The 18,269-nt window shown below is 45.0% G+C and overlaps 1 protein-coding gene across 5 annotated transcripts in view; it reads right to left on the bottom strand.

The window, feature by feature from the left end:
• The window catches only part of LOC110532233 (sterile alpha motif domain-containing protein 11), a 93,260-nt gene that overhangs the window by 47,393 nt on the left and 27,598 nt on the right, over window positions 1-18,269 (bottom strand). For all 5 annotated transcript variants that reach the window (XM_036988165.1, XM_036988164.1, XM_036988163.1 and 2 more), the window contains exon 4: window positions 11,344-11,453. In XM_036988165.1, coding sequence (XP_036844060.1) covers window positions 11,344-11,453 — 110 coding nt within the window. The remainder of the gene's footprint in view (window positions 1-11,343; window positions 11,454-18,269) is intronic.

Here is an 18,269-nt window from a genome sequence, read left to right as displayed (position 1 = left end):
ACTGAAATCTACTTGAAAATCTAAGGCAAGACCTGAAAATGGTTGTCTAGCAATGATCAACAACCACTTTGACAGCTTGAAGAATATTAAAAAGTATAATAGGCAAATGTTTTCCATTTATGAATGTGTTATTCAATGCGTTTCTATGGACCAAATTCAATATTGTATCAAAAAATAAAACAAAGGGGTCCTAAAATTCAAATAACTAAATGATCCACGGTATGACCATATGTTAGTTTAGTAGAACCCACCCCCAACAGCTTAGACTTTTAGAGGTTTAAAACGTTGGTGCTTCCATTTAACACCAAACCCGCCTTAAACCAGTCTGAGCTCTGTTAGCTCAAATGCTATCTCCTTAACTCCCAACATCAATGCTTATAACCAAGTTTGCTACTTTGCTAATTCTCCTGCTTGTTTTCCCTCAGCCATCCATTCAAAACTCCAAAACTCCAGGGAGCCTTGTTCTGTTCTGCCCTCTGGCCAACTGTATAGGAAACCCACTCCCTTCCAGGAGAATGAGGGATGAGAATGGTGTATTTGGAGAGAAAGAAAGGGAAACAGCCTTCAACAGAGGAAGAACCAGCCTAGGCATCTTCATAATCTACCACAGAAGCCGTCAAGCAACCACAGGGACATCCTCTGTCTCGTTCTCTCTCTTCTCCTCTCCTTCTACCTTTCATCCTCATCCCTTCTTTCTTTCTCCTCTTTTTCTCTATATTTTCTTCCCGTGGAGGGCCCGCTGACAGCTCAGACAGCCAGACTCCTTAATTCCCCCTCTTATTCTGTTAATCTGTCATCTTTATCAGGCTGGGGGGGAAGTGGAGTGGGGCTGGGGAAGGGGGGGGGGGGGGGGGGGGCCTGGAGCTGTGGCCCCCGATCAATCTCCACATTACAGCTGACAGAATGGTGCTAATGACTTATTGATCCCCCCTCTGTGAGCTGGGCCTCCGCCGGCCCTGAAAGCCCCTCATTGATTGGCTACGGACCGACGGGGGGGTAGGGGGAGGGAGGATCTTCCGTTCACACTGAGAAAGGTTTCACCACCGCCACCACCACTGCCACGCCACACACTTGCATTAACACACACGCTGTTCCTCTCTCCCACAGCGCAACCTCAGGGGGGCAGAGATAGATGGGGGGGGGGGGGGGGGGGGGGGGGGTAGCGGGCAAAGGGAGAGATTAGAGATTAGGGAGTGAGATGATTGAAGAGGATTTTTAAAATCTAGAATAACCCATGAATTTATAGGAGAGGGCTGGGTTCACCCACCATATATCAGTGATCAGGGTGTGTGTGTGTCAAAGTTTTGATGCCCAGATAAATGTATCACAGTGGTGCATGAGTTCTCTGATGGGATGATGGCTAATATGCAAGATCACCAAGAGTCCTCTGAGTCGTTTCCAGTCACAGAGTGAAGCAAGGCTGTGTTCTAGCACCAACTGAGATCCACTTCAACTACCGCTTTGATGGGGGGCTGTTCAACCTGAGGAGGATGCATGCCAACACAAAGGTTGAGGCGGGGACTGTCTGCGACCCAGAGGTGGGTAGAAATGGCCTTTTCTAGTTACTCTCTGTGGGCTGTACTTGTACTCTCACTCAATTCATTTCTGAAGGACGTAGTTAACTTTTTACTCTGTTCTATTTGACCAAATCACTTCAGGCACATAGCTTTATATTATTATATCTTCGCTGTCAGATTAAAACCTTGTCACTCCAAATGTTATTTGTATTTTTTTTTTTACATGAATCGGTACTATTGGTTCCCCCTTTACGTGTGTAAGAACGTTTTACGACCCCTTGACCAATGAAATGCATTCAAAATATCTTGTCATCAAAACTCTTAAGTCGAGTGGCTTTCAAAGTTGTCTGTCAAACTCTGCATCTCCACCATAGCTCTTGAAGTGAAGTGCACATCTTCACTCCTCCGGACAATTTTGTTTCTGGTTTCTTAGTCAAACCCACAAACGTATAAGTTGCACTATAATTACCTTCTGCCTTTGTAATATTATATATTTCTGGAGTAATATTAGTATTTCTCTGATATAATTCTGCTGTTGAAATTGTGTTTTGAGGGCGAGTGCAAATTAAATGGCAAGGTAGCTAGCTAACTAGCTGGCTAGTTTGCTTTGGCTAACCCAGAATCTGACAGAATGTTTGCTGTCTGGTTTTTAGCTCCCCATATGGCCTCTGCTTGTTGGCGAAGTTAACTAGCCACCTTGTCATTTGCATAAAGAGTGAACAGATAAATCAGATGTGTGTGGGAATAGCTAACTAGCTAGCTATCATATTAGGTTGCCTCTAGTCAACAAGGGGGTGCACGTTTTGGGTTTTGCCCGACCACTACACAGCTGATTGAAATAATCAAAGCTTGATGATGAGTTGGTTATTTGAATCAGCTGCACTCCATTGCTCTCTCAATGTGTGTGTGTGTGGTGTGTGTTGTGTGTGTGTGTGTCTAAATTCAGTTTTTAGCCCTATAAGCACATCTGTCATATAGTGAAACATCTCAGTAAGCTTGTTGTGCTTACTGCAATGTGCTTATATAGCTACTAGAAATAAATGAGTGGCACAACCGAGGGGGAGGAGAATGGGCCAGCCAAGAAAATAAAATACCCTTAGGTTCGGAAGAAGAGGATGGAGGGTATATCCTACCTAGGAAAAAGATGATTTGAGTTGTCTATGACAATTATTATCTGCACTGTTTGATTATTTATTACTTACATGATTCTTAACTGAATACCTACCTTGATGTTTAATTCCATCCGGAAATGTGTCTGATTTGCATACTAGTAACATGATTGTGTAACGATGTGTGCTGAGAGTCGGGAAGCAAGTTCAGGGAGTGAGTGTTGAAATAAATAAATGAAACCAACACGTAACACAAACAATGCACAGACATGACCCAGGAACAGAAACAATAACGCCTGGGGAAGGAACCAAAGGCAGTGACATATATAGGGAAGGTAATCAGGGAGGTGCGCGTAATGATGGTGACAGGTGTGCGCCATAACGAGCAGCCTGGTGACCTAGAGGCCGGAGAGGGATCACACATGACAGTAGCCCCTCCCTGACGCACGGCTCCAGCCGCAGGATGCCGACCAAAAAGATGATCCCAGGGATCAGGAGCAGACCGGTCACCTCTGCTGAGGCGCGGGAAACCTGTCAATCCGATTGAGACGAAGGAGCCTGGCAATCCGGCTGAGGCATTAGAGCCTGATGAACCAGCGGAGGCAGGGGAGCCTGGCGATCCGGCTGAGGCATGAGTGCCTGATGAACCGGCGGAGGCAAGGGAGCCTGGCGATCCGGCTGAGGCATGAGAGCCTGATGAACCGACGGAGGCAGGGGAGCCTGGCGATCTGGCTGAGGCATGAGAGCCTGATGAACCGGCGGAGGCAGGGGAGCCTGGCGATCCGGCGGAGGCATGAGAGCCTGATGAACCGACGGAGGCAGGGGAGCCTGGCGATCTGGCTGAGGCATGAGAGCCTGATGACTCAGTGGAGGCAGGGGAGCCTGGCGATCCGGATGAGGCATGAGAGCCTGATGAACCGGCGGAGGCAGGGGAGCCTGGCGATCTGGCTGAGGCAGGGGAGCCTGATGACTCAGCGGAGGCAGGGGAGCCTGGCGATCCGGCTGAGGCATGAGAGCCTGATGAACCAATGAGTTTCTATCGCATTTGTGTTAAATAGCAAATGTGCACATGCCCTCTAGCCACCAGCTCACAGATACAGTGCGGGTAGGCTAGTCTGCATGATGAGATTATGGATAAAAAAATGTTTTTATTTGTCAAAACAGCTGTCAAGCATCGATCATCATGTCACCAGAATAAGAACCTCAACATTTATTGGAAAGGAGCATCAAGCTCATGCCATGCACTTCTACCACCCTGTGAAGTTCATCATCATTTATATGTAGCCTAATTTTAACTGAATGGTTTCCTGAATCGTAGTGGGAGGACCACACACCATGTCATTGCGTGACTTCAAGTTTACTTCAATATTTATTTTCAATATTTGCGCATTAAGGCATTTACACCGCCATTTCTCACATAATTAATTGTACTGACACAAAAAGATCCCACTATGTTGAATGAGCAAATGATCTGCCGGCATTTAGGAAATTGTACCGAAACATCCTGTTTCCATCACAGCTATCGTGATTTTTTATATACGGTGTGACTTAACTCATATAAAAACTGTGGATGGAAACGTGGTTAGTGATAAATATTAAGTCAACTTTGAATACGAGCGTAATGGAAACTGTACAGCCTGTCAGTCTTCATTGGAGACTACCTGTGCTGGAGGACATCTGCAGGATGGTGCTGGCAGGCTTAAATAATAAATACATGTCAAATCAATTGCACCAAGTTGTTGTTCTTTTTGTTTGCTGTCACAATTTCGCATAAGGTGTAAAAAATGTCCTAACTAAATTTGGATCTAGCACTTACGTCGTTTTCTGACCGCATAATTGTTTACTTTGACTCGAGGGCTGCTTTTACAATAGTAAATTACAATCTAAGCAACAGTACTCTACCCGCTTCTGCTGCGACCTCTTGTCTGCAGACCACTAGCTCCTAGCTCACCTGCTGATCTGCAGATCCTCATGGACAACTTTTCATCAGCCTTACAATCAGTACAAAGAAGACTGACATTATGTACCAACCCTGGTAATCCTTTACGTGGACCCAACCATCTCTGTGAAAGGTCAGAAACTGTCAGCTACGCAGCAGTCTAAGGCACAAAATCACAGTGCTTGAGGTATCAATACAGCCCCAGGTTCGATCCAAGGCTGTGTCCTAGCCGGCCGTGACTGGGAGACCCATGAGGCGGCGCACAATTGGCCCAGAGTTGTCCGGGTTAGGGGAGGGTTTGGGATTTCCGTGTCCCATCGCACTCTAGCGACTCCTGTGGCGGGCCGGACACCTGCAAGCTGACTCCGATCGCCAGTTGTACGGTGTTTCCTCCGACACATTGGTGCGGTTGGCTTCCGGGTTAAGCGAGCAGTGTGTCAAGAAGCAGTGCGGCTTGGCAGGGTCATGTTTCAGAGGATGCATGGCTCTCGACCTTCCCCTCTCCCGAGTCCGTACGAGAGTTGCAGCGATGGGACAAGACTGTAACTACCAATTAGATATCACGAAATTGGGGAGAAAAGGGGTTAAAACTGTGGACAAATTCACCTACCTTGGTAGCACAATGTCCTGTGCTGTTCACATAGACAATAAAACAAACATCAGGATCCCCAAGGATAGTGCAGCCTTTGGCCATTTGCGAGATTCGGTGTGGGAAAGAACAGGCAACAAAACTGAGGGTTTACCAGGCAGTTATATTACCAACCTTTATTTATGGCTGCAAAACCTGGACAGTCTACAGTACCAACGCCATACCAGGACACTTAATCACTTTCACCTGAACTGTTTGAGGATGCTACTGAGGATCAAGTGGCAGGACAGAATCCCAGACACTGAAATCCTCAGCCATGCCGAAATGACGAGCATTCCCACACTGCTTATGGAAGCACAGCTCAGACGGGTGGGCCATGTGACCAGGGTGCCTGCTACCTGTCTCCCTAAGCAGATCTACTTCAGAGACATGAAGAATGGGAAGCGAGCACAAGGTGGGCCCAAAAAATGCTTTAAAGACACCCTGAAGGCCTCCCTAAAGGGCTATAACATCGAACTAAGCAAATGGGAAAGCCTTGCTCAGGATAGTCCCACCTAGCGGAATCTCATCCAGGATGGCGCTACCACCTCTGAAACCAGCAGGACCACAAATGCCATGGTGAAGAGAGAACAGAGCAAGACCAGTAATAACATAGCCGTCGGTCAGGAGACTCTACCAAAGTACCATGTCCAGTGTGCCAAAGAGTGTTCCGGGCTCAGATTGGTCTCACCATCCATCTGCGCCCTCACCGTACCCCAGACTCAACCCAATGAATCGTGTCCTAGTCATCATCAACCTATGATGGACGATCAGGAAGTTGTGTGTGGTTTAATAGGAGTACGATGGACCAAGATGGTACTAACACTCCTTTTGAGGCAAATAATACCCTGTTAAAAGGAAATTTGGCCTTTAAAACACACAAACACAAACCTCCCTGACCCCCCCCCCCCCCACCCCCCTCCCCGACACACACATCGTCATCTCCTCTATAACTACGTCTGGGAGTCTGAACGAAGAGAAAAAAAGTGATGAAAAAAACACCTTATCCGCCCGTTAGAATCTTTCTGGTCTGACCGCAGAGCCAAGGTTTACAGTTTCCACAGGCAGCCAGACGCTAAGCCCGGCGCCCCTGCTCTCTCGCATCCTCCTCCCTCCCTCCCTCCCTCCCTCAGCCCCAGAGTAGCCAGAGGCCTGGGAGGCGGACGGTGGAGGGAGGAAGGGAGGAGAGGAAGGAGGAGGGGGGGGAGTCAACCCTCCTGTCTGTCCCTCAGATTTAATTAACGGCCCACTCCGGCGCGGAGACGGCCCAGCAGCCTGCTTCCCTTTCCTTTGACTCATGCACACAGACACGGGCACACACACACACACACACTCACACACTGCCGCCACACCCGCTGTCTGCCCTCCCCTGATACCGGCACCACACTCATTCATCGCTCTCTCTGTCTCTTTCTCCCTCTGTATTTCTCCCTCTCCAAACTTTTCTTCCTCTACACAACCTATCCCCTTCTCTCTGCCTCTGTCTCTCTCCCTCTTTACTTCTCTCTGTCTCTGTCCCTCTTTACTTCTCTCTGTCCCTCTTTACTTCTCTCTGTCTCCCTCTCCCTCTTTACTTCTCTCTGTCTCCCTCTCCCTCTTTACTTCTCTATGTCTCCCTCTCCCTCTTTACTTCTCTCTGTCCCTCTTTACTTCTCTCTGTCCCTCTTTACTTCTCTCTGTCCCTCTTTACTTCTCTCTGTCTCTCTCCCTCTTTACTTCTCTCTGTCTCTCTCCCTCTTTACTTCTCTCTGTCTCTGTCCCTCTTTACTTTACTTATCTCTGTCTCTCTCCCTCTTTACTTCTCTCTGTCTCTGTCCCTCTTTACTTCTCTCTGTCTCTCTCCCTCTTTACTTCTCTCTGTCTCCCTCTCCCTCTTTACTTCTGTCTGTCCCTCTTTACTTCTCTCTGTCCCTCTTTACTTCTCTCTGTCTCTCTCCCTCTTTACTTCTCTCTGTCTCTGTCCCTCTTTACTTCTCTCTGTCTCTGTCCCTCTTTACTTCTCTCTGTCTCCCTCTCCCTCTTCACTTCTCTCTGTCCCTCTTTACTTCTCTCTGTCCCTCTTTACTTCTCTCTGTCTCTTTACTCCTCTCTGTTTCTCTAACCACAGGCCTGTTATGGAAGTTAGACACAGAGTGGGGAGTGAGCTGAATAAAATAACAGGATGCTACAACAGAACAGAGAGCAGTTAGCACTAGATTATAGTATTACAGAGGTACAGCACTAGAGTCAGAAGTAATGTCTGTTTGGGGGTGCATCTCAAATGCCACCCTATTCCCTATACAGTGCACTACTTTTGAGACCCTGGTCATATAGGGAATAGGGTGCCATTTAGGACCCAGTCTGGGTCTCCTCTGATACTGTCGCAATCCCACCACAGCCAGAGTCACCGTTGAAATAGTTGATATAGAAACAAAAGTTCACACCATGACATGATAGCTACGGTGCATTCGATAAGTATTCAGACCCCTTTACTTTTTCCACATTTTGATAGGTTACAGCCTTATTCTAGAATGGATTAAATTGTTTTTCCCCCCTCATCAATCTATACACAATATTCCATAATAACAAAGAAAAACAGTTTTTTTAAATTGAGCAAATTTATGAAAAATAAATCAAATGAAATATCACATTCACATAAGTGCTCAGACCCTTTACTCAGTACTTTGTTGAAGCATTTTTGGCAGCGATTACAGCCTTGCGTCTTCTTGGGTATAACACTACAAGCTTGGCATATCTGTATTTGGAGAATTTCTCCCATTCTTCTCTGCAGATCCCCTCAAACTCTGTCAGGTTGGATGGGGAGTGTTGCTACAGAGCTATTTTCAGGTCTCTCCACAGAAGTTAGATCGGGTTCAATTCCGAGCTCTGGCTGGGCCACTCAAGGACATTCTGAAGGTAAACCTTCTCCCCAGTCAGAGGTCTTTAGTGCTCTGGAGCAGGTTTTCATTAAGGATCGCTCTGTACTTTGCTCTGTTCATCTTTCCCTCGATCCTGACTAGTCTCCCAGTCCCTGCCGCTGAAAACATCCCCACAGCATGATGCTGCCACCACCATACTTCACCTTAGAGATGGTGCCATGTTTCCTCCAGACGTGACTCTTGGCATTCCGACCAGAGAATCTTGTTTCTCATGGTCTGAGAGTCTTTTAGGTGCCATTTGGCAAACTCCAAGTGGGCTGTCATGTGCCTTTTACTGAGGAGTGACTTCCATCTGGCCACTCTACCATAAAGGCCTGATTGGTGGAGTGCTACAGAGATGTTTGTCCTTCTGGAAGGTTCTCCCATCTCCACAGAGGAAGTCTGGAGCTCTGTCAGAGTGACCATCAGGTTCTTGGTCACTACACAATCCTGTCTCGGAGCTCTACGGACATTTCCTTCGACCTCATGGCTTGGTTTTTGCTCTGACATGCACTGTCAACTGTGGGATCTTATATAGACAGGTGTGTGCCTTTCCAAATCATGTCCAATCAATTGAATTTACCACAGGTGGACTCCAATCAAGTTGTCGAAACATCTGAGAGTCAACATCTGAGAGTCAACGAGTCTGAGTACTTATGTAAATAAGTTATTTATGTTTTTTTTTTGAGAGAGAGATTTGCAAAAATGTCTTAAACCAGTTTTCACTCTGTCATTATGGGTATTGTGTGTAGACTGGTGAGGAAAATATTGAATGTAATACATTTTTGAAGAAGGCTGTAACGTAACATAATGTGTAAAAAGTCAAAGGGTCTGTATACTTTTCGAATGAACTGTATAACATTTGAAACAGTTTTAAAACTTTTCAAAACTCACCATATTCATCTACACTCACCAAAACTGATCAAACCAATAAGGTGTGTTCATTCTCTGTCCTATTACCTCCATGTGTCCCAGTGTTTGCGTTTGTGTGCGTGTGTGTTTATGTGTTTGTGTGTGTACTTGTTTGTGGAAGTATGTGTGTGTGTGTGTTCGTGTGTGTGTATGAGCACACATCCCCATGTGTGTGTGTGTGTGTGTGTGTGTGTATGAACATGCACTACTGTGTATGTGAGTGTGTCTCTCTTTAATTTCACCGACAGACAGAATGTGAGCCAGTGGCTGATGGGATTGGACTTGTTTACAGACACAGATCGAGCCGCTTAGCCACCCTGTTAAATCTCCCTGTAATGCTCAAACTGACAGATTTTAGGCCCAGGCCCCCTCCGGCGCAGGCCTCACCGCGCTCAAATCTCCCTCCCTCCCCCCTCATATCCCCACTACCCATCCCTTTGTGTCTTTCTCCATTAAGATTACCATTCACGAGCTGATTTCCCCATTAAGCTTAGCAGCCGATTAGACATGTCTTTTTGGGAAATTCGTCCCAAACTGGGGTCTAAAAACACTGGGTGTCTGGGACTATAACACCCCCGTGTCCCACGCAAATGAGGAAGGATAGGCAGACACCCCTCCATGCCCTCGTCCTTCCACACCTCCACCCCTCATCCCTTTGTGTTAGCAAACTGTATGGGCAATTAAGCTACTAGAGGGATGAGCTCAGAGAGTGTAGAGGACGAGGTGTTGGATTTGTGGGATGATTATGCTACATGTATGACCCGCTGACTAATGGGATGAAGAGGAACAGACCGTCCACAGGGGATAAGGATCTGCTCTCTGAATACTGTACTACTTGACCATGGTAAGGGTACTTTATGGGTTAAATCTGAGGGTTGGTCAACTTTGTTGGTAACTCTTGATAAGTTTGTATTGGCTGTTTTAAAGGAAACCAAACCATGGGTTACAGTTTCTCCTGACCCATAGACTACTTTCAGAGTGAGGAACCATCTAACCTCAAGTTGTAGAATCCTGAACTTCCCTTTTAAGACGACCTTTATAAAGGACATTTGACACTAAGGTAAAGGGGATACCTAGTCAGTTGCACAACTTAATGCATTTAACCAACATGTGTCTTCCGCATTTAACCCAACACCTCTGAATCAGAGAGGTGCGGGGGGCTGCCTTAGTTGACGTCCAAGGCACCCAGGGAGCAGTTGTTGTTGGAGGTTAACTGCCTTGCTCAAGAGCAGAACAGCAGATGTTGTTGGAGGTTAACTGCCTTGCTCAAGAGCAGAACAGCAGATGTTTCACCTTGCCGGCTCAGAGATTCAGCCCAGCAACGTCTCGGTTACTGGCCCAACGCTCTTAATCAATAAGTTACCTGCCACCCTTTACAAATGTAACACCGTTTTACCACTTCCTTTGTAATCTGTGACTCACCTCCAGCCTTGTGATCTTTCTTGTGACAAACTGTATAAACCAAAACTCAGCTGATCTAAGCCTATTATTAACCCACAAACCAGCAGGTCCCCACCTAACCAACATTTGACATAGTTTGGGATAAAAAAAATATATAATTGCCAGTTTAAAAGGACAGTATGTCCTTGCAGTACAACAAGGCCCTTCCAGACACCTCTGACTACTAAAACATTTGGGGACTTCCGACATGGCTAATCCCTATGATTAGTAGTGTATGTCTGCTGAATAGAAAACACACACACACACACACACACACCCTAAACACACATATGCAAAAAGCATGATATGTAAGGACAAAAAAACAGAAAAGACGCAATACAACACCCAGCAGCTAGAGTATCTAAATACCAAGTCACTCTATATAATAAATATTATACAAGTATCTATCTGAAAGCATACATATCCAACATTCAGTCTAACACCGGACTAAAACAGCCTAATTTCAGACTAAAACAATCGGATTCGGAACAACTAAAACTAATGAAACAGTGTCTGGTGTTAGGGGTGTTTAACAGTGGGGCTGTAAGCTGTTAGAAGGCTCTTAGCTTAACACACACCATGGTTCCTTTATGCCCATGAAACTGGATTAATGGCAAACAAAGCTATTTATTTAGTGGTTATTTAAAACAGGGGGTTAAGGAAAAACCTGGAGTGCAATAGAAAAGGCAACAAAAATTACATTTAGTAATTGACTTGAGAGCCACCTTCAGGAATCAGTAATAAGCTTATAGTAAGTTCCCCAATCAAACAAATTACAGAAAATTAAGGGACTAATGTATAATAGTGATTAATTACTCATGCTAATAGGAGAATACGTAACCTCATTACAAATATAAGGAATACGGAGAGAGAAAAATAGACAAACACACATGTATCCTACCTGTGTGTCCTGTGTTGGTGCTGAGGTCGGTGGCGGGCTGGCTCTCGGGCATGCCGTGCTGTCTGGTATGGTGGAGGTTGGAGATGATCGTAGAGAGGTCACTGTCACGACTGAAACACAGACAGAGTCAGGGGGTTATTAACACATATTGCTTTACATGACACATTAAAACACAACAAGGCGCACACACACATAGTAACACAACATAGCAAAAAGCAAAAAAACAAAAAAAAACTCCAACAGGGAAAGACACAATGTACATGGCACATGGCACAACACAACAGCACACAGCTACAGCTACAGTTAATTAAATATGTCACATAACAACTCAAAACAGCTCCATTCTACCTCGTCACTCACAACACACTTGGAGAGTCTGATCTACGGCATACGAAAGACCACACAAATCCATCCATCACCACATACAGCTGTGTGCGCACACATATACACGCTCTGGCACACACACACACACACACACACGCGCGCGCACACACACACACACAAACACACAAACACACACACACACACACACACACACACACACACACACACACACACACACACACACACACACACACACACACACACACACACACACACACACACACACACACACACACACACACACACACACACACACCTGTACTGACCAAGAACCTCTCATCTACCCACTGTATTTCTGTATACTGTAGCAATTGGAATTGAAACAGACTTCATGAGTAGCTAATCAACCTGTGTGTTACATTACAGCTTATTTCTAAAATGGATTTTAAAAAACTGGGAGACCAGTCAGTATCGAGGGAAAGATGAACGGCGCAAAGCACAGAGAGATCCTTGATGAAAACCTGCTCCATAGCGCTCAGGACCTCAGACTGGGGCGGAGGTTAACCTTCCAACAGGACAACAACCCTAAGCACACAGCCAAGACAGCGCAGTAGTGGCTTTGGGAAAAGTCTCTGAATGTCCTTGAGTGGCCTAGCCAGAGCCCAGACTTGAACCCGATCAAACATCTAAAAGGTCTCAGTAAAGGGTCTGAATAAATATGTAAATCTGTTCTTTCAGATTTTTGGCAACATTTCTAAAAACCATGTTTTTGCTTTGTCATTATGGTGTATTGTGTGGAGATTGATGAGGGGGAAAAATATTGAATACATAATACAAGCACTAACGTAACAAAATGTGGATAAAGTCAAGGGGTCTGAATACTTCCCGAATGCACTGTATGTATGACACCCCAATGACAGACGCCTAAGCACCAAGCACTTTTTGGTCTCATCCCTACTCATCTTGAACCTCACAGTAAGATACTTTATTCAACACATTCAGAACTCAACTAAGTCGCTTAAGAGCTTAAAATTTGATTAGTGTTCCCCCAAATTCACACGGGAGAAGAGACCAGTTTGTAGTCTCTGTCTAGATACACTACAGGGATTGTATTTATGTATGTACCTCATTGTTTAAAACATTCAAGTAAAGTAAACTGCAGAAGGCCAACTGGAATACTGAGCCTCAGTCAGTCTGATTCGCTAAAGGCCAGACAGTTCAAATAGTATTTTGTTTACTTCAAATACTTTAGCTGCATTCGACTGAGCTTGCCTGGTGCAATGGAACCAATAACACAGTCCCAAAAGTGCAAAACCTGCCCATCGGGCACTCCAGAACTCAGTGAAACTTATTAGGTTACAGGGACGATGCACATTTAGACACATTTCGGTAAATGTGCCAGTTTGCTAATTTTGAACTGAATTTTGCTGAAAGTATTTGAAAGGAAACTAACCGCCCTCTCTCTCCCACAGTGACATCACTGCCCTAGCCTCTTGTCGAGACCAAACCAGAGGAGGGTTTTAGTGGTTGGGGCTGCCAAATTCTCCACCAGCTCCCTCTAACCCAGCAGCAGCAGACATGGACATAAGTGTGTCATGGAGGTACTTCCACTCAATCTGATTAGCGCTCTGATCGCATTAAAAAAGCATAATGATGGAAAATAGGCGCTTAGCATTTGAGGGAATATCCCAGACAAATTTCTCTGTCGCTATATGACGATGGGCAAACATTTTGGTTCACTAAATGTTGAATTGGTTGTTCAAGAGTGACGGCCTCAAGTGTCTACTTTATTGTAGAAAATACAAAACACAGATAAATCAGATACAGATACATCTCATTCAATTAAATCGTGTTCCCCTGTTTCCTTACATCTGGAGCATCAAGTCCAACTGAATATGTCCAAATCAAGTTCAGTGAAGATTCTAGTTACAGTATAACTTTGTCTAACATGAAAACAGGAGCCATGGAACATTATTGCTAACCAGGAAGAGACAGCGGAGGGTGTCATGGTAACGAGGCAGAGTGGCTGGGGATGGTTCTGATTGGTCAGCACTCCGAGGAGGCCACATGGTTTGCGGCGGCTGGATTCTGCCTTTTTACAGCACAATGATTATAGGCTCCGGCTCGGTAATGCCAGCCTGTCGTGCTCCGAGCTGTTATCCAAATTGTACAGAACAGATGCGGGGGAATTTATTTTGTCTGATTCTGACCACGTTGGGTTACCAGTCGCTTCTCAGTTAACGGGAGTCACTGAGTCAAACTCAAAACAAAACCAAACGCAGATATAACATCCTGTCTGGTTTCTAAGCAAGCGAGGATGCTTTTGTTGTGCCGGGACGTCACACTTTCGGTGACACTAGTCCGACTAAAGCCTAGACCTAAATCAAAATACTTACAAGTTGTAAAGAATATAACATTTTATTTTTTGATGTCTTTATTCCACTCAATTCAGAGGTCTACTTTCATAAGGTTCATAGTCAGACTGCTGGCCAACTCAGATTAGCCATGCAACTCAGGTCCGCACTCATCCAAAATTGAGATCCCATAACCGCTAGCAACTAAAGCCCCACCTGCTCCCTATCACTCAAAGTGATCGTGATAATGTCACACTGAACTTCTCACTGAGGCTACGGGGTTATTATCCCGTGGCAAAGTAGCGGCGCTAAGCCGTGACAAGCAAGGGCATCGTTAGCACTGGTAATTAGCACACTTTTCCTGCTCTGTCCATTGTGGTTAGCTAAAGAGGGACAGCCCCTCCCCCTGCCCACACGAGTGGCCAGGTCAAGGTCATAATCTGTGCCTAGGGCTATAAGGGATGAACATGGGGAGATGGGGCTGTGAGGGGGGCTGGGCGAGGGGGGGTTAAGAACTAGCCTCCTGACTCAGCTCTCCCTCATGAATTTGGGGGGGTGCAGCTAAGAAGGACATGAGCTGCGGTATTATCACCCAGGCCGCACACTGGAGACAATCATCTCATCCTCGGCTCATCCTTAAACTGCTCAATACCCCCCTAATCATCTTCAGTTGGTCCAGCCCACAGGACAGACAGACAGACAGACCAACAGACAGACAGCATGACCCAGATGCTACTACTGTAATAGCCAGGCCCTAATGCAAGGTAACTTTGACATGGATTACTATGGACACTACATGTATTCATAAGCAGCATAGAAAGGAGGTTATTTTCATTGCTTCCTGTTTGAGAATCAGAGAGAATCAGAAACTGGATCCATTTAATCCAATGAGCTTCGAAATCTACTCATCAAAGATTAATACTTTTAGAGAACTTTTAGAGAATATTGTTGTGAGTTTAAACCAGCTAGGTTTCCATCAGATTTTCATTTGGATATTCCCAAATCTGCATAAAAACAATATGAGCATTTTCCCACCAGAGATGTGTTTCCATCAAATGAACTTCTTGCGGATAAAAGGATGTGCATGATGATGTATTGCACATAAAAATACATTTTGCGGTTAAATTCAAATATACTGAATAAAAAAAGTTTCCATTGCATTTTCAACTTTTTTTGTTGTTGCTTCATATAGCGAGTGTGCCCACTCTGGTAGTGGCATGTGCGTTCTAGCCAACAGCACTATCTGCGCGCAGTTGGCTAGAGCGCACCAAAAGCCTACATGATGAGATTATTATTATGGACAAAAGGGCAAGATTATTTTTATTTGTCAACTGGCAGCCGAGCATCAATTATCACGTCACCAGAATAAGACCCCCGATATTTATTGGAAAGGAGCATCAAGCTCATCACCTTACACTTTCACCACCCTGTGAAGTTCATCATCATTTATTTCATCTGTTGCCTAATAAACTGCTTTCTCGATTAGTCGTAGTGGGAGGACCACACAATGCCATCGTGTGTCTCCAAGTTTACTTCAGTATGATGGTTATTATATCAATATTTGCGCATAAAAAAATTCCACAGACATTTTCTCGTGTAACGGATAGGAAATGGCTAGCTAGTTAGCGGTGGTGTGACCTAACAGCGTTTCAATCGGTGACGTCACTCGCTCTGAGACCTTAAAGTAGTTGTTCCCCGTGGTTTTTGTGGTGCGAAGGGTAGCGATGTTTCGTGGGTGTCAGTTGTCGATGTGTGCAGAGGGTCCCTGGTTCGGGGCGAGGAAAGGGATGGAAGCTATACTGTTACACTTGCATAATTCATTTTACCAACACAAAATATGTGTTGTGCTTGTCTAGCATATTTAGTTTTGTCAACATTTGGAAAGTTTACTTAAAAATGTTCTGTTTCCATCAGGCCTGTCATGACATTTTTTATCCGATGTAATTCAATTGAATAAAAAGGTTGGATGGAAACCTAGTACGTATAATGCTCTCTAACATCCTTTATAATGACTTATAACATATTATAACGCTAACCATAAGCATTAATAATAACTCATAAACTGTTATAAAACTCATGAACTACAGCAGGACCCAAACAGAAAATGGCTCCCATAGAAAAGGCTCAATGGGAAAGCTACTGGAACTTCCTCCAAAGGGAGATGGCAGCTGCTGCTCTGACATTACTACAGGAGACACTACTGACACTCTCCAAATGCCATGAAAAGCATCTTCTCCTGGCATGGGACCAGAATAGCGGAGGGTGACCCCCACGGTGCCACGCTGTGACATTGTCAAAGAGGAGCCGAGGTGACAAAGCTGGAGGGCATAGTGTGAGCTGGCACTGGCTGGCACGGGTTGGCAGTCTGGGCACCCCGATGCCATGTCTGACACCACGACTGAGACCGCATTGACAGACAGGGGTATTGGGGGGGTGGGGGTGGGGGTGGAAGGGGAACGCGCACAGCTGCCATGGTGGGGCAGAGGAGTTGTCACGCAGGTGTAGAGAGAGGCAGCTTGCATTCAAAATAGCACCCTATTCCCTATATACTGCAGTGCACTACTAGAGCACTTTAGTCAAATGTAGTGCACTCTATAGGGAATAGGGTGACATTTGGGACACACCCGGAGAGAAGACAGCCTGCTTGGAACAGCTGGTGCCTGCAGGTATGCTGCTACTGCAGCGCCCTCCCTCCTCCTCCAACCTCAAGACAACAAACAGACCACACAGCCAGCTCCAACCTGCAACTGCAGGTGATCCACAGCCCTGACTCACTCTTAAATATTACCATGTGATATAGGCTCATGCCAAGACAAAGGGAGACCGCTTTAAAAACCACTGCTGAATTATCCTCATTCTCCGAATGTAAATAAGATGTTTTCTTGAGAGAGAAAAAAACGAAACTTAGGCTTAATGCAGAAACATGGATTTCGACAAAGAGTATGTTTTGTTTTCAGACAAAGACTTGTGTTTGTATAGCGCTCACATTTGGATGGAAAGACAGCCTGCAACTGTGGCAGAGCAAGAAGCGGGAGTCATAAATAAACCCAGAAATAGATACATAAATAAATAACAACAGGCCAGGATATCTCTTGGGCTTTCCCTGTTGTTCCTTACAGAAGCTGATGTGGGGTCGATAAGGCTGCAGAGAGAGAGGAAAGTACAATGAAATAAAAGAGTCTGCCAATGTGGAGGCTTGGTGTGGTTTTCTACCTAGGTTAAACTGAGCCAGAAAATGGTGCCTGAATCTAATCTCAATGTTTATTGAAGTAGATGTATGTTGAATCATTGATCAAAACCAATATTCTCCCAAAGGTCCTATGTGATATCAGATGTTGTTTTGATTATGATCTATTATCTAATGTTAACTATAGACCGAGTTGTCGCTTTGTGCAGAGGCGATACTACGTTTTACAAAGTAAATGTATGAGTCCAATGACCATGATAATTTGGGATTCAATTAAACAATTCTTCAAAACAGGGACATAGATTCAAAACAGAACAAGATTCTTTAGGACTTAAACCCCCCAAAAAAAGCACAAGAGTAGGTTTCCTATAGTACATGATCAAACAGCGTTTTTGAACAGCCCCCTACCCTCTATATGATTAAATGGAGAGACAGGGAAAACTCTGTTCTTGCTACAAACACCTCCTAATCTGTCATTGGATTGTTGGAACCCTGTTGCCATGGAGAAGCGGTGTGACAGGAGCAAATAAGTCTTCAGCCTTTCTTCAGGAAGCTTGAAAAAAACTTTATGTTCACTAATTAGTGCTTTCGGTGAAAGCCCTTTTCAGGAATTCTTCTGTCGCCTTGCTGGCTTTAACCTTAGACACAATTCACCAAGAACACCATAAGAGGAAAACTTCAAAGGAGTAAGAAAAAGGTTAACCCCAAGCAGTTGTTAGCTGTACGTATGTCATACGCGATTCAATGTCAGCATGAACAATACAGTACTATTACAATATTCATAGCTTTTGTTTTAGGAGCAAATTGCTGTCTATAAGGAGAGGAGCAGACACAGGCCAACCTATATTCATGGACTAAAAAATGAAACTTAAGAAAACTGTCTGGACAATTCTAAGACAATGCAACAACTGAGTATAGGGCTCATACCTATGTCTACCAATTCCCCCACTACACAACTGTAAACACACATCTTTCATTCTTACCTACTGGTTTTATGGAATGCTACCTCCAACAAACTTTATCTTTGCGGATCTGAGGTTTATCCCTCAGCGAGCATTATT

The sequence above is a fragment of the Oncorhynchus mykiss genome, chromosome 9 (assembly GCF_013265735.2).
Source record: "Oncorhynchus mykiss isolate Arlee chromosome 9, USDA_OmykA_1.1, whole genome shotgun sequence".
Classification (NCBI taxonomy): domain Eukaryota; kingdom Metazoa; phylum Chordata; class Actinopteri; order Salmoniformes; family Salmonidae; genus Oncorhynchus; species Oncorhynchus mykiss.
The sequence above is the reverse complement of the archived record's forward strand: the minus strand, read 5'-3'. Positions and strand labels throughout refer to the sequence as shown.